The sequence below is a fragment of the Astatotilapia calliptera genome, chromosome 11, assembly GCF_900246225.1.
Source record: "Astatotilapia calliptera chromosome 11, fAstCal1.2, whole genome shotgun sequence".
NCBI lineage: Eukaryota > Metazoa > Chordata > Actinopteri > Cichliformes > Cichlidae > Astatotilapia > Astatotilapia calliptera.
Genome location: NC_039312.1, coordinates 30,689,768 through 30,708,744, shown reverse-complemented (window position 1 = coordinate 30,708,744; position 18,977 = coordinate 30,689,768). Strand labels below are relative to the sequence as shown.

At 39.7% G+C, this 18,977-nt stretch overlaps 2 protein-coding genes across 2 annotated transcripts in view; both read right to left on the bottom strand.

Annotated features, from left to right (window-relative positions):
- The window catches only part of agmo (alkylglycerol monooxygenase), a 47,506-nt gene extending 40,281 nt beyond the window's left edge, over window positions 1–7,225 (bottom strand). The window contains exons 1-3 of the mRNA XM_026185128.1: window positions 6,775–7,225; window positions 2,543–2,673; window positions 1,645–1,796 (exon numbers count right to left, since the gene is read on the bottom strand). Of these exons, the coding sequence (XP_026040913.1) occupies window positions 1,645–1,796; window positions 2,543–2,673; window positions 6,775–6,882 (391 nt within the window). The 5' untranslated portion in view covers window positions 6,883–7,225. The remainder of the gene's footprint in view (window positions 1–1,644; window positions 1,797–2,542; window positions 2,674–6,774) is intronic.
- Window positions 7,226–10,200: 2,975 nt separating this feature from the next.
- Window positions 10,201–18,977, bottom strand: part of meox2a (mesenchyme homeobox 2a) — a 10,613-nt gene continuing 1,836 nt past the window's right edge. The window contains exons 2-3 of the mRNA XM_026185558.1: window positions 15,590–15,762; window positions 10,201–11,121 (exon numbers count right to left, since the gene is read on the bottom strand). Coding sequence (XP_026041343.1) covers window positions 10,903–11,121; window positions 15,590–15,762 — 392 coding nt within the window. The 3' untranslated portion in view covers window positions 10,201–10,902. The remainder of the gene's footprint in view (window positions 11,122–15,589; window positions 15,763–18,977) is intronic.

Here is an 18,977-nt window from a genome sequence, read left to right as displayed (position 1 = left end):
GCATGATGTGCATCCTATCTTCACGACTCCTCCCTGTGGGGATGGCAACTAAATCAATATTTTACAGCCATTTATCATCAGCTAACTTTGCAGCTTTTGTTATTACTTTACATACTGGCCTAACAAGCGTAAGATCACCAGTTTGATCCCAAGAGGAGACAAATCCCTTTGCCATTTTGTGAGGTAGAGCATTCTGTGTATATTAAAAAAAATGAAATAAAATCTACTAACAATCAAACATGCAGAGCTACCTGCTACGACATCCTCTTGTGAATAAGGGAGCAGCCAAAAGCAGCAGAGTGATTCACAACTCAGCAGCATTAACCTGGATACATGTTTTAAATGGTTTTATTACTATTGACAAATTGCTCATTGTGAATATTTTACAACAAACACCATGAATCCAAACTGACAGGAGTTACCAACCTTGACCAGGACAATGCTCTTTATAAGTTGATTTCAAGCAATGTTACAAAACAGTGTGGATCTAGATACTTGTGCACCTGGAGTTATGGAACACAAGACACATCTTGAAGAAATAAGCCATGGAAATGGAGGATCAGCCCCAACTGAATGACCGGAATATCTCAGGTCTATGCTTTTGCCAGTGGCAATGGTGCCAGGTAGTGATAATTCTGTAAAGCAATTATTTGTCAACGACCTTTTTCTAAAGAAATGCAGACAATGAATAAAAACTAACGCACAAGGACAAAAACGATGATGACATGTATGAACACTTGCTTCAACTATAAGGAAAATATTGTGGAGAGACTAGACCCAATCAAGTTGTGTAGAAAGGTGCGACCAATGTGGAAGTGATGCAATCACAAGCAATGTTCTTGTGCAGTAAGGTTAGACGGGCACATTTAATCCAACCCTGGGAAACTGCACAGTGGTTTTTTTGGAAACGGTACAACTAGCTCCCATGCTCCGTTTCCCATGAAAATGAAAAGTAATGTCAACACGGGACGAAGAGACGAATGGAAACATTTTGCGTGTGATATCAGGGAAAACAAGACGCTTCGCAAACCACGTGGAGCAACTTAGCGGCAAAAAGATCCAACTTTTATTATTTCTATTTTAGTCAATTAACTGAACTTTAGATTTGGTTTGCTATTATTCCTGTTGTGATATTTAGTTGAGTAAAACAAAATCAAGATGTGTTGTCAATTAACAACCTTACCTGTTGGAACAGGTAAGAATATTTTGAATGTACTGTGCTCATTATGGTTGAAATTCCTGAATAAATAGAATCTCGCATTTAATATGTTACAATGTGTCTACATTCAAATTTTTCAGCCAAAGAAATAATGACTATAAACTTGTAATTAAAACAAAAAAACAAAAAAACAAACAAGCATGTAACAAAAGAGACTCTTCCTGTGCTATAGTTTGTATTGACTGACTAACAATGGTGAACACAACAGAAGGTGAGCACGCAAATTTAAAATCAGGTATGTCGTTGGTTTTTTTTGGGCGGGACTCAGAACTTTTTAGCTGCACCCTTCAGGTAAAGGAGCAATTGTGTTTTCAGAACACACGCAACAACTATTAACATAGCTTGTTACACAAAACTTTTTTTTTTGTAAATTAAAATCTGCACAATAAATTCCCTTCAGCTGTGGGTGAGTGTACGACTGGTACCGTGAGCAAAACGGTGGACCCAGTAGTAGCCAAAGTCCACTCCCAAGAAGGTGAACCACCAGGTCCAGGCAGAGTCCCAGGGCAGCTCCACCAAGCGGTAGTGGTTCCACACATGCATGTAAGCGCTCAGCTCACAGCCTCTCATCAGCAAGCTGTGGAGAGGAAAGGTCAAAGCTCAGTGTCGGCTCAAATGTGCTTATGCAAGTACAGCATTCAGTTTGTGATCATGTACAGCTGCGCTCCAAGGATCACGATAGTCATCTGTTCACCTTGTGTTCTACCTTGACAGAAATTTGTTTAATTTGTAAGTAATTTTGTACATCAGGTATTACAAAGCCTCCCCTGTTTGAGTTCCCATCATTCAGCCGTATTACTGCTCCCCATTTCAATCCACATTTTAAAACGATGCAGAACTAGAAAAGATTATGTTCAACTAACTTTGAAACTAACGTTATATTTACATTGAAGATGAACCACTATAAGAACCATTTTAGAAGAACCACCTTAAAACCAATTTCAGTAAGCTGAAGTTTGTTTGATTAATAGTTTTAATAGTTATATTCAGTTCTGTTGCACATCCTAAACCTGCCATACTGCATGCTTTTATCGCCTAATTTATCTGTTCCCTGCTGGCCTCCTCACATGAACTCACTTTTAACAGGTAATGGTTCTTTAATACAAGATCCAGAGTTACAGCACCTAAAAAAATAAACTAAAAAACCTAAACTAAAAAACAAACAAACAAACAAACAAGCAAACAAAAAACCACATTGCTCAGCCATATAAAAAAACAAAAACAAAAAAAACAAAAAAAAAACACGGTGTTTAAAATGAACAGAAGCCAAATTATGCCTTACTTGCACTATTGCTATGTGACCTGACCTGCCTAAACACTCACAGTGGGAGTCTGGAGACCATTCCAGCAGATAGGGAGGTGATTCCATCACTGATTGTGATCACTGGGGCCCCCGTCTTCAGAAAGCCCACCACCAGCTCCAGAGTCATCAGTCCCACAAAGAAAGGAGTTGCCTGCACAGACACAAAATCATGATTCAGCAGTGTTACAAACCATGAAAACACAACTGTTCCAAGTCCTCTGTTGCCATTACCCGTTGTGTTGAGCATTTGTTTTGGCAGATGAGCTAAAAGCTTGCAGGACTTTCATGTCTTGTGATCCATGATGTTTGTTTCACTGTATGAGCCTGGAGCAATGGGTATAAAACCACAACCAATTGGCAGATTGGTGAACAAAAACATTTATCCAAGCACGGCAGCAGTGGAGGTAGAAATTATCTCAGTGGATGAATTAAACATCAGTGCTAACCAACAGCAAGCTTTCATTTCAGTGATGTCAGGCAGAACCCAAGCAAAATAGAATGAGGAGCAAGATCTTATTTTAAGAAACCTAATTGTCTTCACGCTCACTGATAATATAAAGTCATACATGTTCAGAGAGAGCGCATGCGCATGTGTTAGGCTACGTAAGTAGATGGAGACCGCAGGTAAACAAGCTACGCATCTTATGTTACAGGAACACGTAAAGGGCTGATGTGCCCTTTTCCAGCTCCACAATTTCATCATGGACCTCTACTAAATCAACTTTGCATGATTCACATTTCAGTAGAATTCTTACTCACCTTATACTGTGCCTTTATGCAATTCTTAAGTTCCTCTTCTATTAGAAACAACCCACTTCATTATCACTTTAAGGCCATTCTCCCTAAACAGTCAAATTTTCTTCTAACTGGCTGATCTACACATGGATTCATCCACCTTTGTATTCAATGCACATTCTGAGCCACAGTTTCATGAAACATGGAATTCTTTGAGCTGACATCGGGTAGGCACACTGGTAGGAAAAAAAAGAGACAATGACAGCTGAGCGTTTCAGGCAAACTGACGTCTAAGGTTTTAGGTGTCGGGGGGGCGGGGTCATCCTAGTCAGATACCCAAAGCACATCAACGTTTCTGCTTTTGATGTGTAGCAGCTCTACTCTGAACCCTTCCTGAATGACCAAGCTCCTCAGCCTATCTCTAAAGGAGAGCCCAGAAACTCATATTCACTACTTCTATCTATGATCTTATTCTTTCACTCAATACTCACAGTTCACAGTCATTGAGGAGGGCAGGCAAGTACACAAGTACACTGGCCAGTAAATTGCCAGCTTCACTTTCATTCTTAGCTCTCTTCGCCACAACAGATGGTACAGCAGCCATGTTACTACTGACGCTGCTCTCTACACCCTCTCCACTAAGTCAAGAAGGTCCCAATATATTTAAACTCCTTGACTTGGAGCAGAAGTTTGATCCTGAAATGGAGTGCACACTCCACCCTTCTCTGGCTGAGAAGCATTGCCTCGGGACTAATTGGGACTAAATTCATACTTGGGACTAATTGTTATCACACTGTTTCATACTCAGCTGCAAACCTTGTGAGTTGGAGGTCACTGCTTGAAGCAGCTAGAACCACCACATAATCTGCAAAAAGCACCAAACTGGAAACCCCCCAACACTTGGCTGTGCCTAGAAATTCATTCTTTAAGTCTCGGAAAACAAATATGGCATTTTTAGCATAACCTCAAATAATATTTTAAGAAGAGCTTCATCTGCTATGCAAGTTGGTTTTTAGTATTTTTTTTTCTTTCAGATGAATGTTTGATAATTTTAAAAAGCAGTTTAAAATGCTCATAAGTCAAATAAGTATAATCTTTTTCAATTGTAATGGACTGTACATAAACTTTTGGTGTTTTTGTAAGTTGGAAAACACTCATCTGGAAAGATGTCCACCAACTTTTACTCATTTTAAAGATACATAGTTAAAAACTGAAAGTTCACACTTAAAGAGAAACGAACAACAGCAGAAAGAGTTTCATGGGGTAAAATGCCTGTAAATGAATAAAACCTACTTTAAAAGAATAACTTCTTACATTGTAAGAACCAAATAGCAAACAAAAAAAGTTGCCATGAACACATGACAATAACTGCTTTTGACAAAACAAATGGTGAGCACCAAGCAAACAGTCAGTGACATGCCTTTATTTGTAACAGTCGTGGAAAGCCGTAATAACCTCTTGATGGGTTTGTCAAACATGGAACAAATTAGTGAGGAACGGGGTTAGCAAACGGGTCACAACAACGACTTTGGCAGCATGTGAGCCCTGCTGCTTAGCTTTAGCTCAAATGTGCTCATTGACCAAGTGACTGCAGTCATAAAGGGGACACACGGCCCCCACAAGAGCAGCAAGGAATGAAAGGCGTGACGAGACCACAGAGGAGCACATCTGCAGGTGAGGAGGGAGGAAGTGTGCGTATTCATGTGTGGATTAAAGTGAGAGTGTGTGTGTGTGTACAAATCCCCATGTGAATGATTCAACTTTAACATGCAGGTGTGTGATGCAAGTGTGTGTGTGTGAATGTGTGCGCACAAGCAGAGGCGAGAGCACCACCAGAGACCAGTGATCACACGCAACACTCCAACATCTGGCAGCAGACTGCAAAGCTGCAGCAAACAAATGGGCTCGCTGCGTAGGCAGACCTCCTCCAAACCCGCTGAGAGAGAGATTATCATTCTGGACGCTGGCCTAAAACCCCCACCCCCCGACATCACCCCCCTCTCCTATCTAGCAGATAGTTTTACCGCTGCACCCCTGAGTTCTTGACAGCTTGCGGCAAGACTTTTCAGCAAGGCAAGCCGATTCTCAAACGGCGCATCAAAAAAAAAAAAGCTTCTCTTCATTATTTTGTCTTTTTAATACTTGCATCACCTTCTTTATTTTCAGTTCTTTATGATCTTGCATGCGGTCACACTGTTCGCAATTATATTTTGAACTAAAAATTGCACAAGCCTTTTTTCTTTTAAACTTGAGTATACTTTGAGCTTGTGTGGACTGTTTGTTGTGGCGTTGTAATAATTGTATTTTATTTTCTTCTGAATTCAAACCTACATGGAAAATGACATTTGTGGACCAGATGTCCCCCCCCAAACAGCCATTTTAAAAGGTCACAGTTGAGTGATGTTGGCTAAAAACATGCAGACTGACAAAACACTTTTATCACTGCTGTCTGAGAAATTTTGTGTTTGCATTCAAATCACCAAACAGCTGAGAGAACTGGCAACAACCCAGCCCACAATTCCAAATAACTCCAAAAATCACAAGATTGCATTGTGATTTTCCCCCCTTTGACTAATTTGGCCTGTTGGGATCACAGAATGACAGTGGTGAAGAATAATTAACGACATGCTGTAAACAGTGCCGAGTCACTAAACTGCTCAGGCACGCCCAAGCAAAATATTAATCACCAGTAAGCCCTGCAGCAACAACAAATTTGCTTTATCACACTTGTTAGTGGATTTTTAGGACTCCTGCTGCGAGGGTAATTGTTCTCCTCCCCTGATTTGCTCATAAAAACTCATAACAAACATGTGTTGTTAAACCTGCACCAGCCATTTGTCACAATAAAAGAGTAATTGAGATGCTGTAAAGTGACAGAAGGAGAAAAGAAAGAACGTTGCTATAAATTTTTCATTAGGCAGAAGTAATTAGATTTATACAAGTTGAGCAGATTGGTTATGTCTGTGAAGGTTCTCAGTCATCCAGGTCATCGTAGTCAAAGGAGCTTGCACCATTTGACCTTAGAACTGAAGAAGCTTCTCGGATGAGAGGTGAAACGTCTTCAAGCAACCTAAAGAAGTCCAGACGCTTTTATTTGCAAGCTCCTTTGAAGCAGATTGGTTACTGTGTTGATACAAATGTAACTTTTCCATACTTAATGCAATATTCTCCATAGGTTGACATTTATTAAGTTAAACTTCAAATTTCACTTCATATTTACTCATGCACTTACTCCCCAGAGCTCTAAGTGATCTGAATAAAAACTGTTCAGTTCAAAAGTCTCATTTAGAAAGAAGCAAAACAGACTGTTTGACCCTTTTTCTTCTGACGAATACTTCAACGGTTTTAAATATGCCGATTTTGAGTTGATTGACTCAACTCAAATCGATACTTTGCTGACCAGGTGAAAAGGCTCTGTCAACTGTATCTGATAAAGTGAGGGGACAATGGGGCGGGTTCAGCATAACCCTAAAACACCAGATGTATTAGTTGTGAACGAGAACGAGGCGACACCCACCTGCTGCACATACTGAGGGACATCCTCCACTTTCTCAAAAGATGATTCATTCGGTGTGAGCATGAAAAACATGGCTCGGGCTCCCCTCGACACCGAATCGTATTCCATGGTTTCAGATCTGACAGCGGATCACTCACAGCTGCTACACAGGTGAGTTTCTGTTACCTGTGCAGGTGCGAAGTTCTGCTAAACCACTTCAAGACGTCTGCTCACAGTCTAAGTGCCCTGCCCCTTTCACCTAAAGTAGGTCGCTTACGAAATAGAGAGCGTGCAAGCGGAAGAGTAAACTTCTCACATCGAGGAAACCGACTCTGCCCGGGTTTAAAGTGGCCGCAGGGTTCTGTTACTGCGACCAATTACCTTTAAATCCCCTTTATAGGACGAAAGTTTACCTTTGGTCAGGCTGATACATTAGTATCATTTGACGTCATTTTATCTCGCGAGAGTTTGTTTACGCAGCTTACTGTCTGCGTGTATTGGAGGGTGGAGAATGTTTTTTGTGAGCTGAAGTGAAGTTATCCAGCTGTTTAATCTTCACGCACTGTTGCTATTTGTCTGAATGTCAGGTAAAACTGTTCAAAGTATTCGACAGGGTTACAGCCAATATGAACTAGACAAGGGGCATATATGTATAGATTATATATAGTTTACAGTTTATATAGATTACAGAGGCATACTGAGAGATGCATCCAAGCACAGAAGTGAGTGAATAAGATCACCACACACTAGAACAGCTGACAGTTCCCTCAACACATTTCCATTTATTCTTGGTCATGCTTTAAAACTAGCTGCACAAGCTGATGAATGACTTCTTTTTTGGTTTTAAAGAGACACGAGGGGTACTTCCCAAAGTCTGACCTGCAATGGACAATCAGCTCAGTGTCCTCTTCAGTCAAGCTGGGTACATGATTGGTGCAGAAGTGCCAAACTACTGTGAACCGAATGATTAGACAGAGCTCAAACAGCAGTAACTTATTGGGTAGATCTGGACCCTTAAAGGTCATAAACTAAATGTGAGATCTTGTGTTTGCAGGAGACACGTTACTTAAACCATAGAGACACATACTGTGCATGTTGTAGGCCTGTCATTGATCATGTGAAGGACAAATTCACAGTAGCATTGTATTATTTGGGGTCTGTTTTCCCAAATGCATCACTATGTAAATACTGTGAGTATAAATGAAAACGAAAGTTTAATTTTTACAGTTTTATGCAGTCGTCATCGTGTACACAGATTTTTTTTGTTTGTTTATTTGTTTGTTTTTAATCATGTAGCTTATTTGAAAGTTAAAGAAAGACAACTTAAACTCATCTATTTGTTCAGTATCAGGTAACAAGGGAATATTAATTTTTTTATAAGCACCACACCTTGAATGTAGTTTAGGTTTAAATGCACTGATAAGATTGGGGCCGCTTTAGGGCAATTTGCTTTTTGTGCACCACTTTCTCTCAGATTGTTGGTTGCTAACTGATAACCCTATAATGTATCTACTATCAGTCAATCAATAGTATCATGTCCTGTCACTGATAGTCACTTCAACTCCTTACCTCAAAGTTTATAAAACATTAACTCGGTCACCGCCTGCTTAGCGTTGCTAGCAGTTATTTCGCTTGTAATCATCTAAAGTCATTGATTGTCATTGACTTTTTAGGCCTTTTGATCCTTAAATGAAGGAGAAAAAAAAGTTTTTATAATCTTATTTTGTTTAAGCATTTTATGTCAGATTTGAAGTTTTATATACGCAGTTTTGAAATTAAAGTTACTTTTTTAATGCTACCTAAGAAAATGCCCAAGATGGCTACCAAGTAACAGGATTTGATTCTTGAAGGGTTTTGTTCCATTCAACTAAAATAAATTCTAAGGATTTAGCCTTACTTATTGTTTTACACTTGTTTTTGACCATGCAAATATGTGCATTGTATCCTATATCATGATGTACAATTAATGAGTGCCTTGCTAACTAAGCTTGATAGCCAACCAGAGCTATCCTTAGCTGATAATAAGACTCACTGCTGGATAAAATATTTAACATTTTCTGTTCACCTGGCTATTAGCATATGTTATGCTGTCATACTTAGCATACGAATAAGTGTAATTGTGTATAGTCCTTATTTTAAGTTTTTTTTTTTTTTTGTGGTCACATGATCATTAACCACATGACATTAATTTGTGGACCATTTGTGACATACGGTTACAAAGAATATACATTCTTTGCCATGTTAAAGAAGACCACCTTGTGATTTCTTTGGTTCCAAGTTGCATGGAACACACTCACCAAATACTTACAAGGCAGTAGTGAAACTGTGAAAAGTGTGATACAAAGCAGAAACAAAGACCATTTGCCTTCAAAGTAAAAGCTGTGGCTTTTGAAACACGTTGACCACAGCTCTAAGGTACAACTTTTACTTTGACGTCAAATAGTCTCCATTTATAGTTTGTTTTGCACTTTTTCAAGGTTTACTGCCATTTTGCTAGTAGTTAGCAAGTGTTTGCAGACATGCCTGCATCTTCCATGCAAACTATGGGCAACCCCAATAATTTGTTGGCAACCAGTTTTGCCTAGTGACAGCAAACAACCACCAGGAACCACATGACAACCAGTCAGGGAATGCACATTTTCCCTCTGTAGCTGTGGTTGTGTCACATCTGCTATGGCAGACAACTCTTGAGCTGTATGCACATAACATCATGCAAAAACCTCTATAAATCGAGATCTGATTTATAGAGGTTTTGGCATGATGTTATGTGCATTACATAAAGCCATATACAGGCAGATTGAAGTTGGGCAATTTTTATATTTATTCAAGAGTTTATACGTAAACTTTAGAGGCTTAAAGAAAATTTTACTTACTTGCTTTTGTTTTAATTACAGCAGCCAAGCTCCAGAGGTCAGGGGAAAGCTGGTTGTGGCAAGAACATATCTGTGACTTGTTTATCAGTTACATATATGGTCTGTTACATCGAGGACGATACTGTTCCCAGCTTAAAATTTAAGACATTGTGGAAACGGTGAGTGTTTCATATTTGTAAATACTTTCTAAAGAATAATGCATGGTAATAAAGTGGCAGGGAAAACGGAAAAAGAAATCACGCTCATGCTGTGGGTTTGGGGGAGCGAAAAAAAAATGCAGTGGTGCCTCTTAAACAAATTAGCATGCACAATCACAACGCGCTGAAAGATGAGATCAAGACATGAAATTATTTTCAACTGGATGTTGTAACAGAATCCGATCCTTTGCGGGCTGGAGCCCCTACCCTGCCCCCAGGCAAAGGTGATTTTAGTTTGCTCCCACATCACCGGCTTTCTACACACTCTGCAATTTTTAATTGGTTTCGGCTTCACTTTGTGGAACATACATTCATCACCTTGGATTCATAAGTGTGGATGGCTGCATAAATGGGGGGAAAAAGTTGTACATAAGAAATTCCATTTACCACTGGTTAAAATTTTATTCAATTTGCAACAGACCCTGAAAAGGGGGTTTCAGATTTGTTTGCAAAACATCATCTCCAGGCAGAAAAGTGTCAGCTTAAGAACCATCAGTGTTTATTACTGCACGAGCTGAATAGTCTGGGTATAGAATCGTTGTTAAGGTAAAACAATACTGATATTTATTTACAAATCATTTATATTAGCTAGGCAAATTTCATTTCCTGGCACTTGATTTGACCAATAACTCCATTACATTCTAATTTACAGTTTTTACAGTAGAAACCGATTGAGGAGCAGACTGTATGTTTAACAGTGCAAATCAAAGCCACAGCCTGCTTTTCTCAAGGCAAACATGGAATGTTTAAATGAATATGATTTCCAAATTTGTTTGTACTGTCCAGAAGAATTCTATAACCAATGATCTCACATTTCCAGATTCATAATATTTTTCTCTGTTTTGGCATTTATTGAGGACTTTCTAAACCAATGGCACCGTCTCCTTTTATGTGCTCAGTTCATCAAATTTACATTTTGCCTGCATGACAACTCCGTCTCTACTATACATCATTCCTCTGTACATTTGTACATGTTTTTTAGCATCGTTATATGACGATGGCGAATCAGCAAACAGCAGTCCTTCTAAGGACGGTCCTGAGGCGGAGGCTCCGGGGGCACAGGGTTGCATGTGTGTGCATCATAAGTGGGCATGCTCAGAGCTCTGGTCGCTGTCATGACTGTCTTCATTGGCTAAGGAGTCCGTCGAATGGTGGAGCGCCGCAATGCCAGAGAACTCTGAAGGCAGCAGCGTCCCCTTTTTCACGTTCACCAGTTCTTTCTCTCGAGCTGCTGCCCCCTGCTGGCCACCCTTCACTCTTTTCCACTTCATCCTCCTGTTCTGGAACCACACCTTCACCTGCAGAGAGACAGAAAATATCAATGTTGTTGCACAACTCAACATAAATCACCAAAAAGTAATTAGGAAGCCTTAATGCTCTCGACAGCAACGTTCTGTTAAAGTTTGGCAGCTATTTCTGCACCAACAATTATGTATGGATGTTCGGTTACATCTGGCACTTGGTGTCTACCTGTTTTTCCCTGACTCAACAGCCCCGACCGTATTTACGTCTCTCAGACTGATGATTAAGCTGTTGCTTAAAACGGTTTACACGTCAAATAGAAGCAGTGGCTCCGTTAGTGTCGACACACGCGCTCGAAGGGAGGGGGAGGATGAGATGGGAAGCCGAGCTTGTCCCTGTCATGCAGGGTGGAAGCGGTTTATTTTTGGGGAGTGTCATTCCCAGGGGGGTGAGCAGTCACATGGTCAGGAAGTTAGTTGACAGCACAAACGTTTGTCTTAAATGTTAAGGGTGTACAATGGACTGAGCACCACCTGAGATTCTTCACAGGCTTTGGGGTCTTTACTAAAAGCAGGAGAGGGACAAGGACTGAAGCTGAGCAGCATTTATTTAGTAATATTCTCAAGACATCAGAAAAAATTACTATTCAGACTCACCTGCAGTGTACCTGAACTGCTTAACATTACACTGAAAGTGACACTCAGTTTATACAAAATACCAAAGACCCTGAACTCAGGTTTGGGTAGGTCAATCTACAGGTGTGAAACAAGCATATAGGGAGAACTTATAAGGCACTTGGTTTTCTGGAAATGGCCTCTCTGGAAACACTCTGGTGCACTAATGTAATACACGTACAAAAGAAGACAAGACGCACTGGTTCATGCAATTTAAATTTTCAAGTCAAATCTGGATGAAAATGATATTGATTAAAACCTTCAAAGTTTGATTAGGTTTATATCACATTTTTGTTTACAACATTTAATGACTGCAATTAGGTGTGTAGCTACAATCTACTCTCTTATCTACTCTCAATCTATAATAAACTCTCTGTTAAACCCAGTCAAGCATTGGCGTTGGAGCTTTACAGCTGCCATCTTTGAAAATATTTTTATTTTTGCAAGACATAAAACATCCATCAGATTTCCCCAAACAGCACACACAACATAAATCAAGAACTGATTGCTTTGCCAATATTTACCTCACTATCTCTACTTCCCAGACCAAACTGAGGTCACACACAACATATGCTGCATAAGCTGACAAAATTTCACACACATTTCCTGCTCTGTAAAGCCACGTAAAGATTAATTGCGATAGTCTTGGAGAAGGCTGAAAAAAAGTTGGACCTTTTCTTGAGTTTTTGCGACTTTGAAATGTGATGGAAAAGCAGAGCATGGTACATTTCACATTCATGTTACAATTTACATTTGCTTTCAGCCTGAGAAGCACATTACTCTGAAAGTCTACAGTCACCACATTTAGTGGGATTCAAAGATTTCACTACGTTTTCATATAAACTCAATATACACTGTAGCTGTCTACTTTGTTAGGTACACCAGCTCAACTGCTTGTTAACGCAAATGTTCATCAGCCAATCACATTGCAACAACTCAATATATTTAGACTTGTGGGCGTGGTCAAGCAGCTCTGTTGAAGTTAAATCCAACCATCAGAATGGCAAAGAAAGGTGATTTAAGTGACTCAGAATGTGGCATGGTTATTGTTGCCAGATGGGTTGGTCTGAGTATTTCAGAAACTTCTGATCTGCTGGAATTTTCCCACACTACCATCTCTAAGGTTTACAGAGAATGGTCAGAAAAAGAGGAGCTATCCAAAGAGCAGCAGTTCTCTTGGCAAAAATTGCTTTGTTGATGCCAGAGGTCAGAAGAGAACGGCCAGATAGTTTTGTGCTGATAGAAGAACAAGAAGAAGAGCCTCTCTGAATGCACTACAAGTCACCAAAGAACGGGAAACAAAATTGGAGAACAGGATTGGAAAAACATTGGCTGTTCTGATGAGTCTCAATTTCTGCTGCAACATTTGGATGGTTGGGTCAGAATTTGTCGTAAACAACATAAAAGATTGGCTCATCCTCCCTTGCATCAACAGTTCATGCTGGCGGTAGTGTTGTAATGGTGTGAGGGAAAACTTTCTTGGCACACTTGGAGTTCCGTCATACCAAGTGAGCATCGACTAAACACCACAACATGCCCGAGTATTGCTGCTGACCACGGCCATCCCTTTATGACCCCAGCGTACCCATCTTCGTGCCCCTAACATGCCATGTCACAGATCATCTCAAACTGGTTTCTTGAACATATCAGTGAGTTCACTGTACTCAAATGGCCTCCATAGTCACCAGAACTCAGTTCAAGAGAGCACTTTTTTGGATGTGAAGGAATGGGAGATTCCCATCATGCATGTGGAGCGGAAAAATCTGCAGCAACTGTGTAATGCTCTCATGTCAGTATGGACCACAATCTCTGCTTATTAAAGTGGTTGGTGAGTATATACCAAACAAATCTCTATTCAGTTTTGTTAAATGTACTTTTTTACAACTGTAGTTTTGCATATTCATAAAACTTGTAAAGTCTTTTATTTTAAAAAAGTACTTTTACACATTATTTGCATAACATGTTAAGAAACAAAGATATCAGTGTGTTTTTTTCTGCCCCACACCACACAGTTACAAAATCGCACAGTTAAACAGCATCACTGACCGTCTCATCCTATTAATAGCTAAACCTTTACACTGTCCTTTGAAGCACAAACCCTGGAAACCACATCAGATATCCACAAGAATCAAAGTCTAAACACATGACTGAAAAAAAGATCACAACACTACAGTACTAAATTAAACATTAACAGTCCCATGATCCTTTGCACTCGTGGAAATATTCCATTCTCAGAAAAGTCAAGTAGAAACTTTTTAACAACGTGTTCTATTATGCAAGTAATGCACACAGCCCAGTAAAAACTAGGTTAAATTTATTAAAATATAATTTTAAATGAGGACATTTACAGTGCACAGTAATAGACCCTTGGTGCTACACTGGCCTATTTGCAGTGTTGACCTGTCGCCCACTTAAAACATTCGGTGGCTTACAAAGCAAACAAAAAAAATTTGAGGCTCAACTGCTGAAATCCTATGACAAGCAAGAGGGTGAAAACCTTTTCCCAAACACTTTTCCCAAACCAATTGTTGTTAAATGAAGGGATGATGCAACAAGGGGAAACATGTCCCAGTTCCAGTTTCTTACTGTGTTTTTGGCATCAAATTAAAATGAAATTATATGTTAAAAATGTATGATTCTCAAATAGATTGACACACCTATTTATTGGCTTTTGTAATCTTAGCATTTAAATATATCTTTTAAATTATTTGCATTTAATTATGTATTTATTTACATTCTAAATGGGGGGACAGGGTCGTAAATCAAGACTTTTTCTTGATTTAATCTTAAATCAATTTAAGATTAATCTTTTCTTTTCCTCCCTAACAAATCACCTCTTAATCTATTATACATTTTAGTGCCACTTTTTTTACTTTCTTGTAGCTGACATATTTATATGTGAAAGCAGTAAGAGTAAGTGGAACTAAAATCATTAATGTGTTCCACTAAGCTCTGGAATTTAACCAACATGCACGCTATAAATGCATGCTATCAAATTGGTCTCTGAGCGTGGGCCGATTGATGTAAAATGCAGGCACATGAAATAAATAATAGGAGACAAATGGTTGAGGGAAGAAAAAAGTGTCGTGTCTGTTGTTCTGTGACACCCGTTTGGAAGCTTTAACTCGCACTAACTTGACCCCATGCCCGCAATATTATGCGGTGTGATACACACACACACACACACACACACACACACACATATATATATATATATATATATATATATATATATATATATATATATATATATATATATATATATATAAATTTGTGGGTCTAATGTGGTGATTTGCTTCTAAGAGCATCTCATAAAACGTCTGTTTTTTACATTCAAACTACACCTTATCACAACGCAAAATATTGCTGGCATGGGGTCAACTAAGTGTGAGTTAAAGCTTCCAAACGGGTGTCACAGAACAACAGACACTACACTTTTTCCTTCCCTCAACCATTTGTCTCCTGTTATTTATTTCATGTGCCTGCATTTTACAGCAATCGGCCCACGCTCAGAGACCAATTTGTATTTGCAGGGGCAGTGGGAGAGAGGAAGTGACTTGCTAGACAGCACTTCCTTAAACCCGTCTCCCTGTCTTGACTGTGGATGGCCTGAAAGAATAGTCAGGAACATCTGGAATATGATAGTCCCTTCATACAGCCACATCTGGAGTACAATAGCCCTCACACTGAAGTTACAAAAACACAGTAGCAAGCTGAAAAGCCTCCTCGTCGTCCCGAGGCCGCCTTTGTTTTCACAACATGGCATTAATGTGCTAATGGGGGGTGGGGGGGGGGGGTTCAATAATGTCTAAACCCAGGGGAAAACAAACAGTGGTGGGTAGGAACATACTTGTCTTTCAGTGAGGTCGAGGTTGACAGCAATCTCGTAGCGCCTTAGTCTGGTTAGGTAGTTGTGGTGGGCGAACTCTGCCTCCAGCTCTCGGATTTGCTCCTTGGTGAATGCCGTCCTCTCCTTCCTGGGCTTGCTGCTCACGTCTGACTTGTAATTCCCATCCTGGGACTCTGAAACCAAACACCACACAGGTTTGTGTTGCACTCAGAGCAGATTTATATGCAGCAAAAATAAAAATAAGGCAAATGTTACGTGGCAGGTGCAAATCAGCAGGGGGAGAAAAGGGGCAAAGTAAGAGAAACAGTGAGAGCTGTCAGTCACACTTTATTGTTCAGACATTGTTTATGAATACTTTAAGTGGCTGGAAGGACTCGTGGGCGGCAACACATGTGTGTCTGCGCGACAGCAGCTGTGCTATTACAATAGGCTGGCTCTTTTACTGTCAACATGGATGTAATTTGGCTTGAAGAAGTCTGCTGCTCCAGCTTTAAATTTTATATCAGGAAAGGAAAAAGTGTCTGAAGTGCTGCTATTTGCATTTATTTTGATCCTATTATTTTTCAACTGTGTGTCTTTTGATTGCCATTAAGTTTGCAGTTTTCAGAAAGCAAATATACTGCAGTCATAAGATCAGATGTTAGATATGTAAAATCCAGGAAGCTGCAAATGAACGTCTTCAAAAATGCATATATCAGTAATACAAATATGGGCAAAGTGGGAACTTGGAACAAATTATGCACTTCCTTAAAAAAATATAAATTCCTAGCTTGTGACATCTCCACTTTAATTCATCATGCCAGAAAAATACTTTTTGTTTTGGTATTTCCACAAACTTTCCGAAGAAAACATATACGGCTCATTTGCCCTCCAAAATTTTCCTATTGTGAGCAGTCTTTGTGGTTTCTCTGTTGGACACGCTTCAGTTGCACATTGCAGTTGAAGGCAGCAGCGATTGCATGCTAATTCATCTGCGGTCCTGTTCTGTCGTGTGTGTTAATCCAGCAGGTCTACGTCAAGCCAAACTGTAAATAGGCGTGCAGCTCAGAGCCAGACTCACAAACGGTGCAAAGTGTGAAGCCACATAAGAGAGGAAACTTCAACTTTAACTCAGATTTGTCCCATCGGGGACCCCTGCTGGTTCTGTTTTCCTGTCATAAAGAGAATCTTCCTTCTAATTAAGTGTATATTTTCTCAAGCAAAATAACTCCCTTGAGTCTGAAGAGAAGATGAGAGGTAAACTGAAACTGCCCTACAAAAGTTATATTTGTATGGTAGTCACACAGTTTTAGAGCCAAGGACAAACAAAACATATATAAGACTGCAAGAATTCCCTCACGGGTTTTATGAAATGAAACCGATCATTGCTTGACCCGCAACTTGTGTCCAGCTCCCCCTTGACCTTGCCTTTCCCTCTCTGTAATTTCAGTCCTTTTGCTACAGTGTGTGTCTTATTGAAGCAGGCCTTTCAGATGTGTTCATCCACTCTCTCTGGTAAACACAGACATTGTGTAAAGAGAAATAAAAGTATAACAGAGCCAGCTGCTCCAGACCAATAGGCCTGGAGCTGAAACAAGCGGCGAGCTTTTATGACCCAGCCACTACACCACAGCAATTAGGTTCTCCCTGTAACTTTCATCTCTCCACAAAAAAGCAGGAATAATATGAGAAAAATACATGCACCCAGACAGGGCACATCGTTGAGGGTTCCCAAATGAACTTAGCGCATTACAGGAGTGACGCTTTTAAAAAATAATGTAAGATTGGATGGATAAAATAATGATCGGGTTATTTCTCTTATGCTGGGAACATAAGCACTGGTTGTTTTCCCTTTACTGAAAAATGTATTTATTTTTTTAAATTTTATTTTTATGCACAAAAAAGAATTCAAACACATCAACGATGCCGCAATGTTTTTCTTAAACTGCTTTAAAAGAAATTTTGAATGCCAGCAAAACGCCTTCGGCACTTCACTCGTCTGTTTTACAACTCTGCCTCAACAAAATAAGACTTGAAGCACCTTTTATTGTTCCCCACAGAAAATCTAGTAACTTTTAAAGGACGACCACTCCCTTGACAGTACTGTGCAAATGTGACTGAGAAACTCAGCAAAGGCCCTCTGCCGTCACTGCAGCTGAAAGTCTGCTGCAGGTTCCCCAGAAACCAGACACACGGACTCATCTCATTAGCTGACCCTCCGTCCTTCCTTAAGGAAACATTCACAGTTGGGTATTAAAGACAGAAAGCCGAGAAGCTTCATATTTGAGCAAAAAAGGGGGTAAACTCTAGCATGGAAGTGAGCTCTCGGGTTTTGTTATTATTTCTGTATCTAAATTCAGGTTTCGCTCAAGTTTCTCGTCCAGATGGTGAAACCTAATCAGAGCTCTATCTCATGCAACAGGCAGCGCTCTGATATTTAGACAGCTGAATGAGTCAGCAGCCTAGTTAGCCCCAATAATCAGCATGATTGGTGTTAGCATTGGGAGAATGCACTGCACATGTAATGAGTATGCAGTGACTATTGTTGCAGAGGAAGTGGGATCTGGAGGCAAGGGCTTAGTTTTCCAGTGATTTGACAAAAGAGGAAAGGGAGTAGGAGGTAGAGTAATGAATTAATGGGTTAAATGTACTATTTCAACATTTTGCATGTGGACAACTGGACATTTAGTGCAAAGGAAAATAAAACATTGAAATCTTTGTCTTTTTATGTTGTAAAATGGCAAATATTTCAGTTCACTTATGGAGTTTCTAATAATCACCGCAGAATTTGGATTGAAAACTAAATTAGTGCCAGTGGTGTTTTGTTTTGTATTATTATTTAAAGTCAGTCTGAAGTTAATCCTGTTATATTTCCCCAACTTTTGGTATATAAACTTGTTGTCAGCTACAGCAACACCCAACCGGTCAGAGGGAGAAAAAACACACTCTCCAAGTATCCTGTGGAGATGTGGGAATATCACCGGTCAACTGCGGATGATGCACTGTGAGTACAGAGACCTTATCCAAAGGGTGCAGGATTAGCAATGACAGGCTGGAATCCTCAAATGGAAACAAACTGGCAAGCAGACTTTCTGTGAGAAACTCTCACTGATATCACTTTGCTAGTGAGATTTCTTGCGACCCGACCCCGGCCATTTGTCATTGTGTGATTGATTATTGTGGTGCCTGCAGGTTGCAAAGGTTTTGCAGGTCATCAGCTGGTTTAGCATCAATTTAAAAATTGTATTAAAAAGGTGTTTATTTATTAATGATTTGTGAGAAGTGTGCTTTTTATAATTATCTGTGGTTTTGAATTTTTAAATACATTTGTATGAATGAGGCCCAATTTAAGAACAATAAAATGATTATACATGCATAGTTCAAGGGTGATTTTTGGGAGAATCACAAA